This window comes from Equus asinus, chromosome 12, assembly GCF_041296235.1.
Source record: "Equus asinus isolate D_3611 breed Donkey chromosome 12, EquAss-T2T_v2, whole genome shotgun sequence".
NCBI lineage: Eukaryota > Metazoa > Chordata > Mammalia > Perissodactyla > Equidae > Equus > Equus asinus.
In genome coordinates this window covers 61,726,661-61,743,805 of record NC_091801.1, presented here as the reverse complement: position 1 = coordinate 61,743,805, position 17,145 = coordinate 61,726,661, and the positions used below count along the sequence as shown (strand labels likewise).

At 40.7% G+C, this 17,145-nt stretch overlaps 1 protein-coding gene across 10 annotated transcripts in view; it reads left to right on the top strand.

The window, feature by feature from the left end:
• The first annotated feature begins 14,616 nt into the window (after positions 1–14,616).
• Positions 14,617–17,145, top strand: part of TRPS1 (transcriptional repressor GATA binding 1) — a 250,512-nt gene continuing 247,983 nt past the window's right edge. For 3 of the 10 annotated variants that reach the window (XM_044780771.2, XM_070481506.1, XM_044780768.2), the window contains exons 1-2: positions 14,617–15,189; positions 16,620–16,744. Coding sequence is in view for 1 of the 10 variants with exons in the window: in XM_070481508.1 (XP_070337609.1) it covers positions 15,846–15,855 (10 nt within the window). In the remaining 9 variants the exon portion in view is untranslated. Of the gene's footprint in view, positions 15,190–15,439; positions 15,856–16,619; positions 16,745–17,145 lie in introns of those variants that run through there. The other 7 variants (XM_070481507.1, XM_070481505.1, XM_014853688.3 and 4 more) reach the window with 6 other exon arrangements.

Below are 17,145 nucleotides of genomic sequence, written 5' to 3'. Positions count from 1 at the left end.
TACCATATCATTTATGAAAAGTTGTGCGTGGGTCTGTGTGGATGAATGTAAATGCATTCGTACGATTTCAAGTAGTTTTTAATTCTTTTCTGGAACTTTTCTGTAGTGCGTGAATTTTTTAGAATCAATATGTATCAATATTTCAAAAACAGTGAAATGAATAAAGAATCACTTTAGTTCCTGATGAGCTGAAAGTGAATACAGAAGAACACCTGGGTAACAGCACTGCCAATGGTGAGCATTCTTTCTGGATCAAGGCTAAGTTGTGAAATATTAAAATTTGGAATGGCTTTTTTTTTAAGAAACATCTTTAGTATCAGGAATTACAATATCTGCAACTGTGCTTACATATTTATTGGTTCTATCATTATAACTGAAGGATTTTCCCTTTTTTCCGGCTTAAAATCCCCAGAGTTACAGAACAGCATGTGCTATTCTATACGATAATATTGCGTGAGCTCAGTGGTGGCAGCGGTGATGTGTTTATCAATCTAATTCTGAAGATAGTTTGGGTGTTATTTCTGCAAGCTCAGCTTTCAGTTAGTTTTCCAGCTCCCCCAATGATTGTTTGAGCTGCAGGTACACGTGGAATAGATTTATTTTCTTCTTAATCATCCAGTTAGCTCGCAACTGAGGACTCTGATACACTCATTCTTCTCTGCTTTCCATCACCAAATGTACACTCATACCTGCATCTCTGCCTTTTCTTGGACACCGTGGAGGAAGTGCACCCTCCTGCATCCAAGAAGAAAGATATGCTATAGACGCCACCTGTCACCATCTTAAGGACTTGGCTTCTCACATTATGCCCTCTCTTATTTGCTTTATTGCAGGATCTATCCCTTCCACATGCAGACATATTCACGCATCTGCCATCTTTAAAAAAGATGTCTTGCCTTCACCCATACTTCCAAGTAACTAAGCCTCTAGCTCCTTAATTGCCAAAGATCCTCAATGTGTTATCTGTGCACATTGCTTCCACTTTCTCATCTCTGACTCATTCCCCACCTCTCTCCATTATGGTTTCGGTTCTCATCATTCCACTGGAACATATTGCCACAGGCTCTCCAACAACCTAATGCTATAAAATATAACTCATGTAACTCAACCTCTTAGCTTTCCTTCTTTCTTAAAATATTTTCCTTCCTTTTGGATTGTGTGCACCCTGCCCTGGTTTTCCTCCTTTCACATGGATTGTTTCTTCCCAACCTACTTTGCTGGCTGAAAAGAAATCTCTTCCTCTAACTGACCTCTCTCATCTCAGCCCTTGATGCTCATCTTTTCTATAATCTTTCCAAAAATAATGTGGTCCATTTTCACAGCTTGAAATATCACCTCTATACGGATGACTTGTATTTACATATATTTCTTCCAAGATCTTTTTACTAGGAGTTCTAGACTTGACATCTATACTTGAACGTTGCTCATGCCCCACTAAAAGCTGTTCCTTCCCTAGCCTTCTCCATCCTGGTAAATGGTACCACTATCACCCTATTTCTCATGTAAACTGGAAGACATCTTAGCACTCTCCTCTTCTCTTATTTCTCACATCCAAGCCATCAGAAATACCTACCAATTCTTCAGGCAAATTATCTCTCAAGGCTGCCCACTTCTCTCTTCCTCCTTAGGCACAACCTTAATCTCTCACCTAAGTATTCTAATAGCCCTATAACCACTCCAATGGCTTTTCCCTATAAAATCATAAGCTCTGTAACATGAGGGTTCTTTTTGGTCTTGAATTTCTTGCTTTTATCCCAGTGCCTTAGACATAGTAGGTTTTCAGTAAATATTTATTGAACGAAAAACTTAATCAGTCAATCTCTCCACCCATCAATTGATTAGATTCAACCGGCAGCAAGCTGAGCACTGACTTGCTCTGGAAAGCTGAAGAAAAATCAGCAGATGGTGATATGAATTGGCTTGGGATGCTTTATAAATAAAATTAAAGTCCCTATTAATATAACTGCCAAGTAAAGAATTTGAATGATAAAATTGAATATTCAAAGTAGGTGGACTGAGAGGTACATTCACGTTAGTGGCACTGCAATTTCTCTCATTTGCAATGGAAATTGCTCTTACTTAAAATAATTCAATGCAACCAACACCTATTAATTAACCGATTAATTTAACAAATAATTTTTGAGCACCTATTATATGCCAGGTACTGTTATGAATGCACAGAATACAGCAGTAAACCAAACATAAAAACCCTGCACTTAGGAAGCTTGCAACTTAGTTAGGGAGACAGACAAATCAGATAAAAAAGTAAAACATATATCATAACCTGATAAGCATGGCGAATAAAGAATAAAGCAGGGAAAGAGGATATAAAATGTGGAGTAGGATTTAACGTTCTAGATTGAGTGGCCAGGGAAGGCCTCACTGAGGAGCTGACTTTTAAGTAAACACTTGGATGAAGTGAGGGAAAGAGTTATAGGGATGTTCATAGGAAATGCATTCCAAGCAGAGGGAACAGCAGGTACAAGGGCCCTGAGGAGGTCACGTTTTCATATGAAAAGAATATCAAGGTCAGTGGCTGGAGTGGACTGAACAAAGGTGAGGGTAATAGGAAATCAACTGAGAGGCAAAGTTAGGGGTGGCAGTGGAATTCTTTCTGAGTTACGGGGTGAGGGTTTGGGTCTAACGCAGAATGATGTGGAAAGCCATTGGGGAATTTTGAGGTCATGTGTGTTAAACCATCTGGCTCAAGTTTTAACAGGATCACAAAACATATTTCACAATTGCTAGCCTACAAGGTTAGTTGAGGGATGCCAATATAAACCAGGTTCAAAACTATCTTAATTACAGAACTTGTCCAAATACGATTTATAGTCATGTACTTCAGAGCATGTTAGTTACAAGACTTTTGATATTTTGGCCCAAACAAGAAATAAAGGAAAACCCACCAAAGACAATGAAATAATGTTCAAGAGCACTTGCAATAATTATATTTTTAGAAAAATTTCTTCTAACAAGAAAAAAAAAACACTTGGTAAACACAGTCTTTACATAATGGACTAATTTTTAGTGAGTGAAAAGAGAATCCTTTTTAACCTAGTGATTACATATCATCATGAAATATAAAATGTAATATGCTAAGGCAAGCTCAGGTGGGACAGAAACCTTATGTGGACCATAAGGGCAAAAGCTTGCTTGATCTTGATATTTATTAAGAATACAGACCGTGAAAGCGGGGCTTCACAATCCTTCCGATCTTTTGGGTTTTAAGCAGAAGGTGTCTGAAAAGTTACCATAGGGATAACTGGTTGGTAGTATTTAAAAATTTTTAATGATTCTTTAAAAAAATATACGTATGATATGAAATATCTTAATTAATTTTTTTAGGGCAACTCTGGGGCCAGACTAGTTGAATTTAAATCCTAGCTCTGTCACCTACCAGCTGTGTAATCCTGGGCAAGGAATTTATAGCTCTGTGCCTCAATGTTCTCATCTCTAAAATGGGAATGATAACAATAGCTCCTTGAAAGGGTTGTTTTGAAAGTTAAGGAGACAACAAGCATAAAGCATAAAGCGCTTAATGCAGGGTCTGGCAGAATAAACGTTCTATAGTAATAACAATAATTATTATTATTATTAAAGTTCAGTTTCTGATTTTAAAGTTGTTAAGAGGGAACAGTTAAATGAATCTTTAAGGAAGCTTTCAGGTCTAACATTATATGACTTTATCTGGACTAGAGTAAGACAATGTTGCATTTTGCCTTGCCCCAGAGTTTTATTTTTTATAAACAATATTTCATGAATAAATTGGAAAATATGTATTAAAAGGTCAGAATAATCCAAACATTTTACTAGTTTAACAGATTTTTTTAGATGCTGATATAACATCCAAGGTCTAAATCTCCTAGACTTCAGTGTCTTACACATCATTACAGAACAACCTTGTTTTAATATGTGCTGTGTTTATAGGCAAACCTAAAATAGACACCACTAGAACCACACTGCATACAGTGCAATAAGTAGTAATGAAGCACAATGTAATGGGTTGGTATTTAATCACTATTAAAACTGACAGCAGGGGCTGGCCTGGTGGTGTAGTGGTTAAGTTCACACGTTCTGCTTCGGTGGCCCGGGGTTCACCTGTTCGGATCCCAGGTGCCAACATGGCACCGCTTGGCAAGCCATGCTGTGGTAGGCGTCCCACATATAAAGTAGAGGAAGATGGGCACGGATGTTAGCTCAGGGCCACTCTTCCTCAGGAAAAAGAGGAGGATTGGCAGCAGATGTTAGCTCAGGGCCAATCTTCCTCAAAAAAAAAAAAGCTAAAAAAAAATTGACAGCAGAAAGATTATTTGAGTCTGTCTCCCTAGGTCTCCTCAGGCCCATAATCTTCTTTTAGAGCTCAAAGCTTATAGGCATGAAATATGTAATCATTGTATCCACTTATGCTAACACTAAAAGTAAACCTCTTGCACTGGACAGATTTTAATCTTGTCCATCAACATTTCACGGCCACCAATGACTTTCTACGAAATCTCCATTCCCATGTGTGGATTTGAATTCTTTGGTCATCTTCGTATGGAGCTTTTTAAATACCAAAGGATTGTCAACATGTTGTGATAAACATTTGCCTTGTCTCTTAGTTTCTTCAGTAAGTTTTCAAGGGTATTGTGCAAAAAACAGCCTTCTATTAATATAATAGTAATAATTTGTGAACTAAAGGACATACGTAATTTAAGATTATTAGATAAAACTGCCGATTTAAACAAGCAAACATCCCAGAGCTTGAGACAGCACAGGGTATTCCAAACACACTGCTATTGTCCACAGAAGTTACCAGAATTTGTCTTTTGGATACGTTTGCTCCACTTCCAAATCATTTCTAATATCTTCATGTCTTGGCCATTTGAGGGTGAATTTGATGTTGAATATTGTGAAAAATTACACTGAGCCAAGTCTGGCGAGTAAGATGGGTCATCAATCTGTGCAACATCATTTTGGGTGAAAAGCATGAAAATCTTTGTGTTTGAACTGCTTATAATTGGCTAGAAATGCAATTACAAATTTGTTAAAGTTCCATAATAGTATAATTTTTTGCTACCAATTCATACTGGTTTAAGCCATAAACAAAGAAAACTGGAGAATGCAGGGGGTACAGCTGACTTGGGGTGCGGTGTTATCTGGGGGTCCCAGCAATGCTGCAGAACCCAGAATTCGTGTCTCCATGTCTAAGCTCTGTTTTCTCTGCATTTGCTCCAATTTTCTGTGGTGGCGAGAGGGCTGCAAGAGCTCCAGCCTCCTATCTTCTTGGGATCCAGTGCCGTGGAATAAAAGATCCAGATTTTCTCTCCATTTGTCCTCCGAGGTTTCCTTGGCTCCAACTCTGTCAGGTTCCCAAATTTGATGCTATGATAAGAAAGGCCAGAGTCAGATTGCTTGCTTTCCTTACAGTGAGTTATTTCTATGGATTAAGAACTGGGGCTTCTCTTTCTCCAGAGGGAAACCAGGGGGCTATTGCTAAGGAAGAGAGAATGGATGTTGGTAGCTAAAGAATAGCAAGTGTTCGCCACAAGTGGACACACACACACACACACACACACTCACAGACTCCATAATTGCAAAGTTTAGTGTCAAGTCAAAACCATAGACTGGAGTCCCAGTTCTGCCACCAGAATGAAAGTATCGTATGGCGGGACCTTAGAATTTGACTCAGCTAGTTCCACATCTGACCACATGATTGACCTTTGCTACGTCATCGCATATGCCTCAGTTTCCTTATCTGCAAAATGAGATAATAGTGACACCTACTTCATGTAGTATTTGTTCAGATTAAATGAGTTAATATGTGTGAAAGACTTAGAACAGAGCCCGGCATACAGCAAGGCCTGCATAATTGTTAGCCATTATTATTACTCCAGTGTGCCCTGGAGCATTGCCGTCTTTCATGTCTAGGCTTCCGTTGCTTTATTTGTAAAATTGGAGGAGGGTCTGCCTTATAACCAAAAGTTGATGTTCTGTAATTCTTTGCTTTCAGAAGCGTGTGGACGATTCTCGTCCTCTAATATAGTCTTTCCAAAGGAGTCTTTAAAGCAGGAGGCCTGAAGCCATCATGGAGAGGCTAAATTTTACCAAGACCTCAGTAGAAATTATATAACTTTCCTCTAACGATATTCTGAATGAGAAAAGAAACCCAGTGCCAAAAATATGGTTAAGCTACCTGTTAGAGTAGCTTGTCGTTGAGTCATAAAAAGTCTTCATAAAGCAGAATGATCCTCAGCTCTTACCTCTAAGCTTTCAATAGAGTATCATGCTGGATATGTGATGAAACTTTGAGCAAGATTTTAATTTTTGTCCAATGACATATAAGTCATAGCATAGTATCCTAGTGAACAGTGTGCTCTGCGTGGAGGACAGATCATAGCGTTGGTAACTGTAACTGATACTTGGACCGTCTTTAGGGCCGATTCCATATACTAATCTATACACATCGTTCAGATGTACCTCACAGAATGGCTTGTTTCTAGATGGCTACTTAATGTTCATTTTCACTTTTGTGGTCTAAAGGTCGAATTGCCTCTATTCACCTAATACGAGATCAAGATATGAAGTAGCATATCTCTTTCAATAAAATAAAATTTGGTTTGAAGTCCCTCAAATTTGTTTTGTGATTTTAACTGTTAGAATCTAACATATACAGTTGGAAACTCATGGCCTAATTGAAGCAGTATTCGCATTCTTCACGTGTCTGTGTTTAGGAAACACAATAGGAGATGTGTTTTGATTATGTTTCCTTGTTTAAAGGACCTTAATATTCATGTAAATATATGGATATGGATATGTATGTATTGTGATATGATACTTTGCATGACTATGTAAGTGAATATGAGTAGTTCAAAGATTTTGCCCAGGACTGCTTTAAAAAAAGAAGTTAAAGAATATTGAGAACAGAGTACGTAGTACTGTCTAGAAACTTAGTTCAAGATTGTGAATAACAGAAAAAAACAGTAATTTATATCATTTAATAAAAAGCTAATCACAAAGATCATATAGTGGTCATCTGTACTCATTGGCATGCCCCGTATCTAAAAACCTCAGATGTCCTTGGGAAGGGTGAATAATAGAATTAGACGTCTCACATATTACCAACGTTCTCAGTCTCTAACTTGTGAATTTCTTGGGACTCAAGAAATTCCCCTTATTCCCAGGAGTCTTACCTTGTTTATCTTACTGACTTAATTAGCTTTGAACGAGGAGTGTCCATGCTTCTCTTGCCAGACAGAGCTATCTCCAGAGTCTAGACTAGAGCAGATTGGAACAGTTGCCCATGGCTCTGCTCTGCTGGGGAAACCCAGCAGCTGGAGCTGCTACAGTGGATCTGTGGATGCTGGCTAGGGAGGAAGGAGGAGAACATGGGAGTTAATACAATAGAGCACGATTATCAAAAGCAATTTGCACAGTTTGTGGAGCATCCTCTACTCCAACTTTTGCCCACCCCATAAAGGGGTAGTGACCCCAGTGCCCTAAGCACTGCAAACCACTGTAAATGACCTTACTCTCCATATCTAAACTGCCTTATTTCAACATTAGTTCATGCCTTCATGCATTCACTCAACTAACATTTATCAAGGTCTTTCTTTGTATCTTCAGATTTGTATTGGATTATTTGATATTTGTCGTAGTCAAAAGATTGCTCTTGCTCTCATATCTTAATGAATACAAGGATCATATGATGTGCTTGTTAAAATTGTAATCTCAGGCCCTACCTCTAGACCTCTAGAGATGCACGTTCAGTAGGTGAGGTCTATACATGTGTAGTTTTAGAATGCACTCAGGGTAATTTACGAAGCACTTAATTAGACCATAAAATCCATAGGCGTCGGGCATGTCAGCTCATTTACCACAGGGGTACCCAACACCTAACACAGTGTTTGGCACACGATAGTTACTCACCATATTTTTGTTTAACTTTATTAATTATATTACAAGGACTATGCCAGCCCCTAGGGTACAAAGATGATTTTATCACAAGCCCTTCTGTATCAATCAGAGTCCAGGCAGATAACACAAGGAACATAGAAGAATTTGAAGAGAGTTTAATGAAGGATCATTTGCAAAGTCAAGGGCAGGTTTTGGGGCCCAAAAGAGATGGTGAATCACCAGCAACAGCCAGAAGCATCTGCCCCTAGGTCTAAAATTACAAAGGAGGGGGTCTTATTACTGGAACTCATGAGAGTGTGGCCATGGTAGAGGGGATGCCTGACCGGAGGGAGTCAGGGGAATAAGTACCCTGACTGTCTCTCTTCCCATTCTCTGAATTGATGGTGTCATGGGTCAAACCCCTCCAGAAACCAGATGGCAAGGGAGCCCAGGTGACTGAGTGTTCCTCCTTTTGTGACAGAAAGACAACGTGGAGGGTAGCTTCCTTCTAGAAGCTGACAGTGTACAGTTGCTGATGAACCAAGTTTAGAGTCAGAATTATAACTAGTACTTATCATTTGGTCATGCCCGTGTGGCTGTCTATATCGCAACCCATTTAAGTTATCTAGATGCACCAAGGATAAATCAATTGTGTGAACACCCAGATAGAACACCAACTAAATGGAAGTTTTCATTTACCAGATGATCACACACTGCTAGACACATGCACATGAATACACGCGTGCACACACACTCACACATACACTTCCATGGGATTCATATGACATTATGAAATGTGATCCCTGTGAGAACTTGGACAATTGGATCTATAGCATCAATTAAATATCACATAAGTGTTTGATAATTTAACATCTCCAAAAATTAATAGCTATCGATAGGTTGACCTACTAAAATGATCCAATATTTTAATGTTAATAGAAAAAACATTATTAATGTTTAAAAAGATCATTTATCTCTACCTCACTTTTATAACTTTCCTAACTCAGAATTTGGCTTCTAAAACTACAAATAATACCTTCCTATCTAAAAATTCTCAGCTTTCAGCTTCATTTTCTATATCCCCACATTTTAATGCCTAAGATGTAGTTAAAGATCATTTAATTGACTATTTTTAGATCAACATGGAATTATGAACCCAAACTTAATGATAATGAGGACAATATTTCAGAGGAGGACAAACGTCTCCTCTGATACATTGCCAAAAATATGCTGCCGAGATGAAGACCACCCAGAAGCTTCCATTGGCACATGAGACATCAGCCCATATGTATTAAAGTAAAAAAAAAAAAAAAAAAAGACAAAACAGAAAGAAAGGAAGAAAAAGCCACATGGAATATTTGAAACTTGGGCTCAATAGTGTTTCTAAGTAGAATGTAAAGAGGTTGTTCCATCTCTAAATTCAATTGAACAGACGTTATTGAGTATTTATGCTTTGATGGTCTTCTGCCCTCAAGAATCTTACAGTTTAGCCAAGGAGGGAGATAAGTCAACAAACAACATCACACAAGTCACAGTGATGAATCGCTGCCTAGAGAGAGAAGCAAGTTCCCTAGAACCTTACTTCCTTCGTTGCTGATTCTGATTTGGAATTTGGGGATGGCTTTCATGCAAAAGGCAGAATCTGAGATTGACCTTAGAAGAAGAGAGGGTATTTAACATGGAGAATTGGCAGGAAAGGCCCTTCCAAGCCTTCCAAGTAGAAGGTGGCAGTGGGTATAAAACAAGGCAGTCTGAAATGTCAGATGGATCTGGGGAACGGCTCAACTGGTGGGTCAGGAGAGTGACCTGTGTGGAAGAACGGTGTGAAGAATGAGGCCAGAAAAGCATTTTGGACTAGGTTATGTATGGATGTGAATGCCCCAAGCACTTTGGTGTTATTCTTTTGGCAGTTGGAAGTCATGGATTTTGTCATGAGGAATAGAAAATGCAGAAGGCAGATGATCTGATCTGGTAGCTCTGCATAATATTGAAAGGGGAGAGAGTAAGGAGAAAAAGCTCGATGGGGTGTCTTGAGAGAGATAATAACTTTTTAATCTGGGAAGAGAAAGTGTGCATGGAAAGAAAGGCAGTAAGAGGTAGAAAAGCCTTTAGAAAAGGAGCAATGGGAGGACTAAGTAACTGATTGGATGTGGGGCCTGTGGGAGAGGGTATTGCCAAAGATGCCAAATGTCTGAGGTTTCTGGTCCGGATGACTCATACCTTTAACAGAGATAGGGTTTGTCTATTTCCTTCCTCCTTCCATGTTGTCTTTCTTTAGAGCCTCCTCTACCTAAATTATGATATTAGATGCATATCATATCATTCAAATTCACAAGTTTGAATTTCTAGCGGAACATTTCACTCTGAAATTTACGCAAAACAGGGTATCAGGCTTGGTTCCATACAACTGAAAGTTAATTGCATAAAGTTTGGAGGGTGGATGGGGTGGGAGAGTATAGTAGGAGAAGATAATAGAGCAGAGGGTAGAAACACGGAGAATACAGGAAAACACTTACTTTTCAGGGTCAGATGATGGATCTGGGTAAATTCAGATGTAAATATTCTCTCTTTCTTAAGAGAAGGGAAATGAGGCCAGCTATTTCCCATAGTGGTTTGGTTTGAATACACAGCACTGAGTGATCCTATTTAATTCTACTTTTGATCCAATGGATAGTATATGGTTGGACATTCACAAAACTTTATGAAAAAGCAAGAATCCTTCTTATTATTCTGGGGTACCCTAAGCAGGGATTTTGTGTGCATGGGTGGATGCATGTGTGTGTGCGTGTGTGTCTACACCTCAGAAATTTGTTTCCTCTTTTAATTAAACAAAGCCCATGTTTGTTGGCTTTTAGGGTGGGCTGCAAGGCCCATCTGTTTAACTAGGCAGTTGCCTGAGATTGCAGGGGGAGGATTGGCAAGTGTAAGTGTGAATTTGAATACCAGATACAGGCTATTTAAAGCTGAATTTATCTTTAATAAATTCACCCAGAGGTGTTCCGCAATAGGTAGTTCGGAAAATGATCATAATTTGTGTGGAAGAGACTTTTTTTTAAAGGTTGAGTGGTGTGCGATTGTGAGAAGAAATAGGCTCAGGGAAGTTCACCTTTGATAATTCTCTGTTCCCTCAGGTCTCGCCATGAAGGAGGGCAGACTACTTCAGTAATTGCTTTTGATATGCTAAGAGGCAAAATGGTTTTCCATTTCATGCGATATAGTATTAACTTGAGAGCAAATCATACATAAATATTTTCTTGATAATATGTGTTAAAGCAGTCTGCATTTAGGACCAAGGGTTGTCAATCTTTGAGGTTTCTGAAAGGAATTGCAATTTATGACGTGTTAGGGTAAACAGTTGGATTACATTTCTGAAATACGTGTTCCATCAGGTAAAATCATTGTGATTACAGGCATTGGAACTGTAAGTTATGTGCTAAAGGTTGAAAATGTAAAACAAGTCTGCTTGTGCTTAACTACGAATCCGTTTTTGTATCTCTGCTAAATAAACTACAAGAAAAGGGGAAAAAAAGAGTGTTTAAATAATAAAACAGAGAAAGTGTATTGTGTAATTTTAATAAATAATACTCATTAATACTGCTCAAGGATCTGTTTTGTCAGTGGTCCAGCCATGAGTGAATAATCCAGAATTCAAAGAATTATGAAAGATTATAAAGAAGTTATTTTAGTTGGAAGTTATTTCTTTTGTTTGCTTTTTTTAATTCCTCTTAAGTTCTGCTTTATTTTCTGATGTATCCTATAAAAACTCAGGTTGTCATTTTAACCTCCAGCCTCCATTGTTCAGAAATGCATTGCAAATAAAAGCAAGAGAAGAGAATGCTTTTAAAAGCTTTGCGTATGTTTGACAGCAGAAGATAATAAATGTAAATAAATCTTTAATATTTCCCCTAATTCAGTTTGTGCCATGCAAATGTCAGGACTATAAAAACAAATCAACAAACATTTGAAGGAAAACAATATACATAACTTATTTTATATATTAAAAACAACTGTCAAACAATTATGACCTCATGTACTAGTTGGTTGTTTTGAAATATTCCTACTAGAATTAAAAAATGCTATGAGGGCCTTTGAGCTTAAACATATTGTGTCAATCAAGAGCATATGTAATATATCTAAAGCATGAGGTAAAAATTTTTTTCATAAATTATTTCATAAATAAATAATTTGCTTGAAAAAGTTTACAAAAATATTTGTGCCTTTAAGTTCTCTCTAGATCTTTTGTGGTGAATGGAAATGGATTGACACAGACAGCATTTTGATCTGCTGTATTTTAACTTGAAATACAAAAAGTAACATGAAGAGATTCTTCATTTCTTAGGCAAACTTCAGCAAAACTGAGTCCGTGAAACTTCATTCATTAAATTTTTAAGTGACCATGAATTTGTTGGCTTCAGTACCTAAAGTGTAACTTTATCCTTTCAATTAAAGGACATAATTCACCCTGAGACCTTTGGCTTTAACTTTTTATATAATATATAATTTTGGGTACACTTAATGGTCAAATTTTGTATTATTACAGGTGGAAAAACACCAGCCATCTCAAGGGTTTTGTGCTTGCAAAAGCATGTAATTTAATTTTTTTGAACCAATTTAATCAATGATTGTTTCATGTGAGTAAATTTACACTCTTGACGATTGCCTTAGATTGGAGGGTGACGGAGAGGAGGATCATTTCCCCTTTTAAAATGTCATTTAAATCTTGGGGAGCAGAGGGAGATTAGGGGACTAATCCTCGTGACATATGTACTATTTAACTTTGCTGCTAAGATGCTGTAGCCTTAGATTTTATCTGTGAGATACCAGTTTCGGCAGTTTTAGGTGGTATTAACCCTTTAAATACAACCGATTTTACTATTCAGATACATATTTCAATACTTATTTGATCTAATATTTTTAGTTAGTCATGGCTAAAGAATGTTTCACTTAGATCCTTTTTTTTCCTGAATAAAAATGCTTCTCACTGTGCCGTGCGTATTTCCATAAAAGTTGGTAAGGTAATTTACGACTTCAAGAAGAAAATAAAGGTCTATATTTAATATATGAATACTTTTTACAGTGGAAATTGGTGGTGGACAGTATTAAATGACTCTAGTGTGGAAATATGCAGGTGGTCATTAGTAGCTGACTATGAGATTTACTGAAGATTTTGATATTAATTTTCCTTGCAGGCAGGACTGTATATAAATCTCTGTTCCCAAATTAATTTCAATTGATGATAACATGAACAACTCCATGCCTATGAAGCTCATTGTCTTCTCACTCCTTTAGGGAATATATTGTTTGCCTCACTGTGAAACTGCATTTTGACTACTCTTTTACCTGACTAATTTCCCTATTGCAAAAGAATTATTGCTTTCTACTCATACAGAGTGTATGGGACACAATTCCAAAATTCTTGAATAAAAGCGCTACAAAAAAGAACCACAAATCTGTCTGACTAGGCGTATTAAGTAGAAATGAAGACCTTAGAGAAAAAGCAGGAAGGTTCTAAGAGCCCACGCTTAAGTTTAAAATTTTTTTGTAATGATGGGTTTTTTCACTTCTGATAATAGTCTGTTTCGAAAATATACTCATCTTTTCTCTTAAAAGATGCGAGAATCACTTAGTGAAAAATAATTTGGAGGAAATTACTTCATCTTCAGCTCATAGATTGATGATTGTACCTCTCAGACTCTAATTTTAATCATTTTGTAGTTTGCAGAAGGAAGGATGTTTCTCCTTTTAGTACAAAATTAGTTTTAACTGACTTTCACTAAAGGAAAAACACGCCACTTAAAGTCACCCAACTGAAGAAAATGAAGTCCAAACGCCCAAGAAATGTTTACTTAGTTTTTAACACCTCCTATACTTTGAATCCTGTCGTGGTACTCCTTTATGCATCGTTGATCTTTAGAAGTTGAAAAAAAAAAAAAGACTCGCTCAATTCAGTAACTTCAGGTGGAGGAAATTTCACTTAACAATGAGAGTATTTGGAGATGTGTAGTAAAAAGAATGTCATGGTTAATTCAGAGTTCCTTATCTGCTACTAAAAGCCCAAAAAGCAGCAGGTATTAATCTTGCAGCATTTGAATAATGTTCCCATTTTATCTATTTTGTAGCACCCCCTTGAAGCACCCAGTCAGCTTGCTAGCTTGTCCCTAGTTCAGAAAACCATAGCAACCTCAGTCCGCACTTCTCCAACTCAGGACAGAGTTCAAGTTGTCCTCCTCAAGCCCTCCTGCCATGCAATCATGGAAAACACTGACCACCGGCTAGGTGTCCCAAGACTTCTTCATGTCCTAGGAAAAGGGCGGGGGAGGGGCCGCACACGCACACACACAAAAATCCTGCGTCGTTTAATTGGGAGGGAGCAGGGAAAGTAACCACCGAAAAGGTAAACGCACTTTGAGAGTTCTTTTGATTGTTCCGGATAGCATCTCCGAGCGTTTGGGGACCATCGGTTTGGCTGCCACGCACCAGCCCCCACCTGCCCCCCACTCCCCCAAGGTAGGTCCTCGTCTTTATCACATTATTCCTCAAGCTTTGGGGGTTTTCCTCCGTTTCCAGCCCGCACGTTCACACATGGGGGGTGGGGGAGGAGGAGGGGGGAGAGGCGGGGCGGGAAGGTAGCCGGGTCCCTGCCCCGCGCAGCTCTCATTTGCGGCGCTCCGACTCGGGCGAAGTTCTCGCGCAGCCGGCTCGCCGCGGCCGGGGCCGGTCCCGGCGGGCGGCGGCGGCGGGTGCTGGGAGCCGGGCGGGGCGGCGGCGGCGGCGGCGGCGGCGGCGCGGGGACGCGCGCTGTCTCTTTAAGGGAGCTCGGTCTGGGGTGGCGCTTTCCTCCGCGAAGGCTCCTTTGATATTAATAGTGTTGGTGTCTTGAAACTGACGTAATGCGCGGAGACTGAGGTCCTGACAAGCGATAACATTTCTGATAAAGACCCGATCTCACTGCAATCTCAAGCGTCCTCTTTTTTGGTGCTGCTCCTTTCTCCAGACCCCGCGTCCTCTCGATCGCTCTCTCGCCTTCCTATTTTTTTTTTTTAAACAAAAAACAACACCCCCTCCCCTCTCCGACCCGGCACCGGGCACATCCTTGCTCTATTTCCTTTCTCTTTCTCTCGCTCTCTCTCTCTTTTTTTTTATAAAGGGGGGGGAGGGAAGGGAAAGGGGGGGAGGCAGGAAAGACCTTTTTCTCCCCCCCTCCCCCCAATAATCCAAGATCAACTCTGCAACAACAGAAGACGGTTCATGGCTCTGGCCGCCGCGCCACCATCTTTCGGGCTGCCGAGGGTGTTCTTGACGATTAATCAACAGGTAAGGAGGGGAGGCCCGGGCGGGCGGCGGGGCCGGGGGCCGCGGGGAGCGCGGGGGGAGCGGGCGCCCCTCGGCCGGGCCCGGGGCGCCGCGACGCGAGTGCTGCGCCCGCGCGTGTGTGCGCAAAATGTGGGCGATCGCGAGCGGGGAGCCCTGGGAATTAAAAGTGACTTTCTTTGAGGGGGAAAAAAAAAAAAAGCAGAGGGAGAGTGTGCAGAAAGCCAAGCGCAGGCTTCTCGGGTTTCACATGCATTTTCTTTCTTCCTTTTTGCGCGTGTGATTTCTTTCTTTCTGTCTTCTCTTCTGCCCTCTTTTCCCCCCTTCCTCTCCTCCTGTTGGTAGGTCTAAGGCATCTGAGCCTTAGAAACGAGCGACTTCAAACTGCAGTAGCCCCTGGAGTCAGGAGGGTCAAGTTCAGCCGCCGGGGAGGAGGAAAAACAAATCCCCATTTGCCAAAAAAAGAAGTTTCAGGCCGGTGCCCCCTCCCCCTCGCAGCCCCACTCCCCCTCGCTGTCTCTTTCTGGCGGATTTTAATTCTCTCCTACCGGGCGCAGCTGAGGAGCTGGAGGTGGTTGGACCCGAGGGGCCGCGGCCGCCGCAGCCGCTGCAAGTTTTTCTGGGGCTCCTGACAAGCGGGGAGCAGACTAGGCACCAGCATGCAGAGTAGTAAGTTGGGTGAACTTGGGAGGGTCGGGAGGGTCCCAGAGAGGGGCCTTCGTGTGGTCTCCAGAGTGGGAAAACAGCACAGGACTGGCGTTGGCTTGGGAGAGTTTGCAAAGCCAGGCTTCAAACTTTTTTCCCTTAAAGGCCCAGCTGGGCTGGAGAAGAAGAGGGTTGTCGCATCTCCTGATGCACCCGCTTCTGTGCGGCTCAGGGAGCTGGGCCGAGGGGTCTGTGCCCTGTCCGTGCCATGTGGCAGGGCCTTGCAGCCAGGGCGCTTCCGTAGGGGCTGAGGAAGGGGCAACTTCCTCTGCGGTGCGGATGATGCGCCATGTGTCGCGGGTCAGCGGACACTGGCCAGTGATTAAATGCCTGACAGCGGTGGGACATCCCGGCGGACGGGCGCTTCGCCTTCTGTCTGGTTCCTGTTTGGGTTCTAGAGAAACGCATCTTTGAAAGGCCAAGGCAAACACTGCTGTCCCTTCAAATAACTCCGGGATTATAGGACCCCATGAATAATTTGAGGGTGAGGCGGAGGTGGGAGCTGTTTGAAGCGCAGAGCTGTTTTTGTGGCTGGGCAAGCTTTTTTGTTAGTACCTGGGTGAGATGGTGGTGTTTCCCCGCTCTCCCCAGGGAAGTCGGTAACTGTTTTATGGCCCTAAGACTCTAAAGCAATTTAAGTTGGAGGGCGAGAAGGACTGGTGGGTTTCAGAGGGAATCTTGGACTTCATAAATTTTAGGTCTTCCTTTACTTCCTCATATCTTTTTAGGCCTCAGAATTGATACTGGGAAAGTTTTTGAGTAAGAGCGATGGATCTTAATGATGAATCCAAATTATGATAGACTATTCATCCTTATCCTATTTTGGAAAACCACGGCTAGAATTTTAAGTGAGGTAAGTCAAGTGAGAAGCTTAGCGGAGAAGTTAAATCGCCGAGAAGTCAGGCCGATTCATTGAACTTCTGTAGATTCACTGAACTTTTGTAAACGCACCAGGTGAACAGGACAGGGTCTGAGAGGGGTAATAAGTACAAAGGGAAAGCACAGATAGGGCCTGAGACAAAAATGACAAAGAAATGATAACTCTAGGCCTGGGTGTTGGAAAAAATTTGATTGTTCAAGGCAAAAATAAAGAACCTTCCACCGGCTCTTCAAAGTCCTCCAGCTCTGAAGTTAAAACCTATGGATCTTGCTGGCATCATGTTACTTTCCTGCTGGTTTTAGGAAAAGTTGATCATTTAGAAAAGGCTGCCAGAGTTAAAAATGCAAGGGGCAGCAGGGGAAAGTAATGCGGGC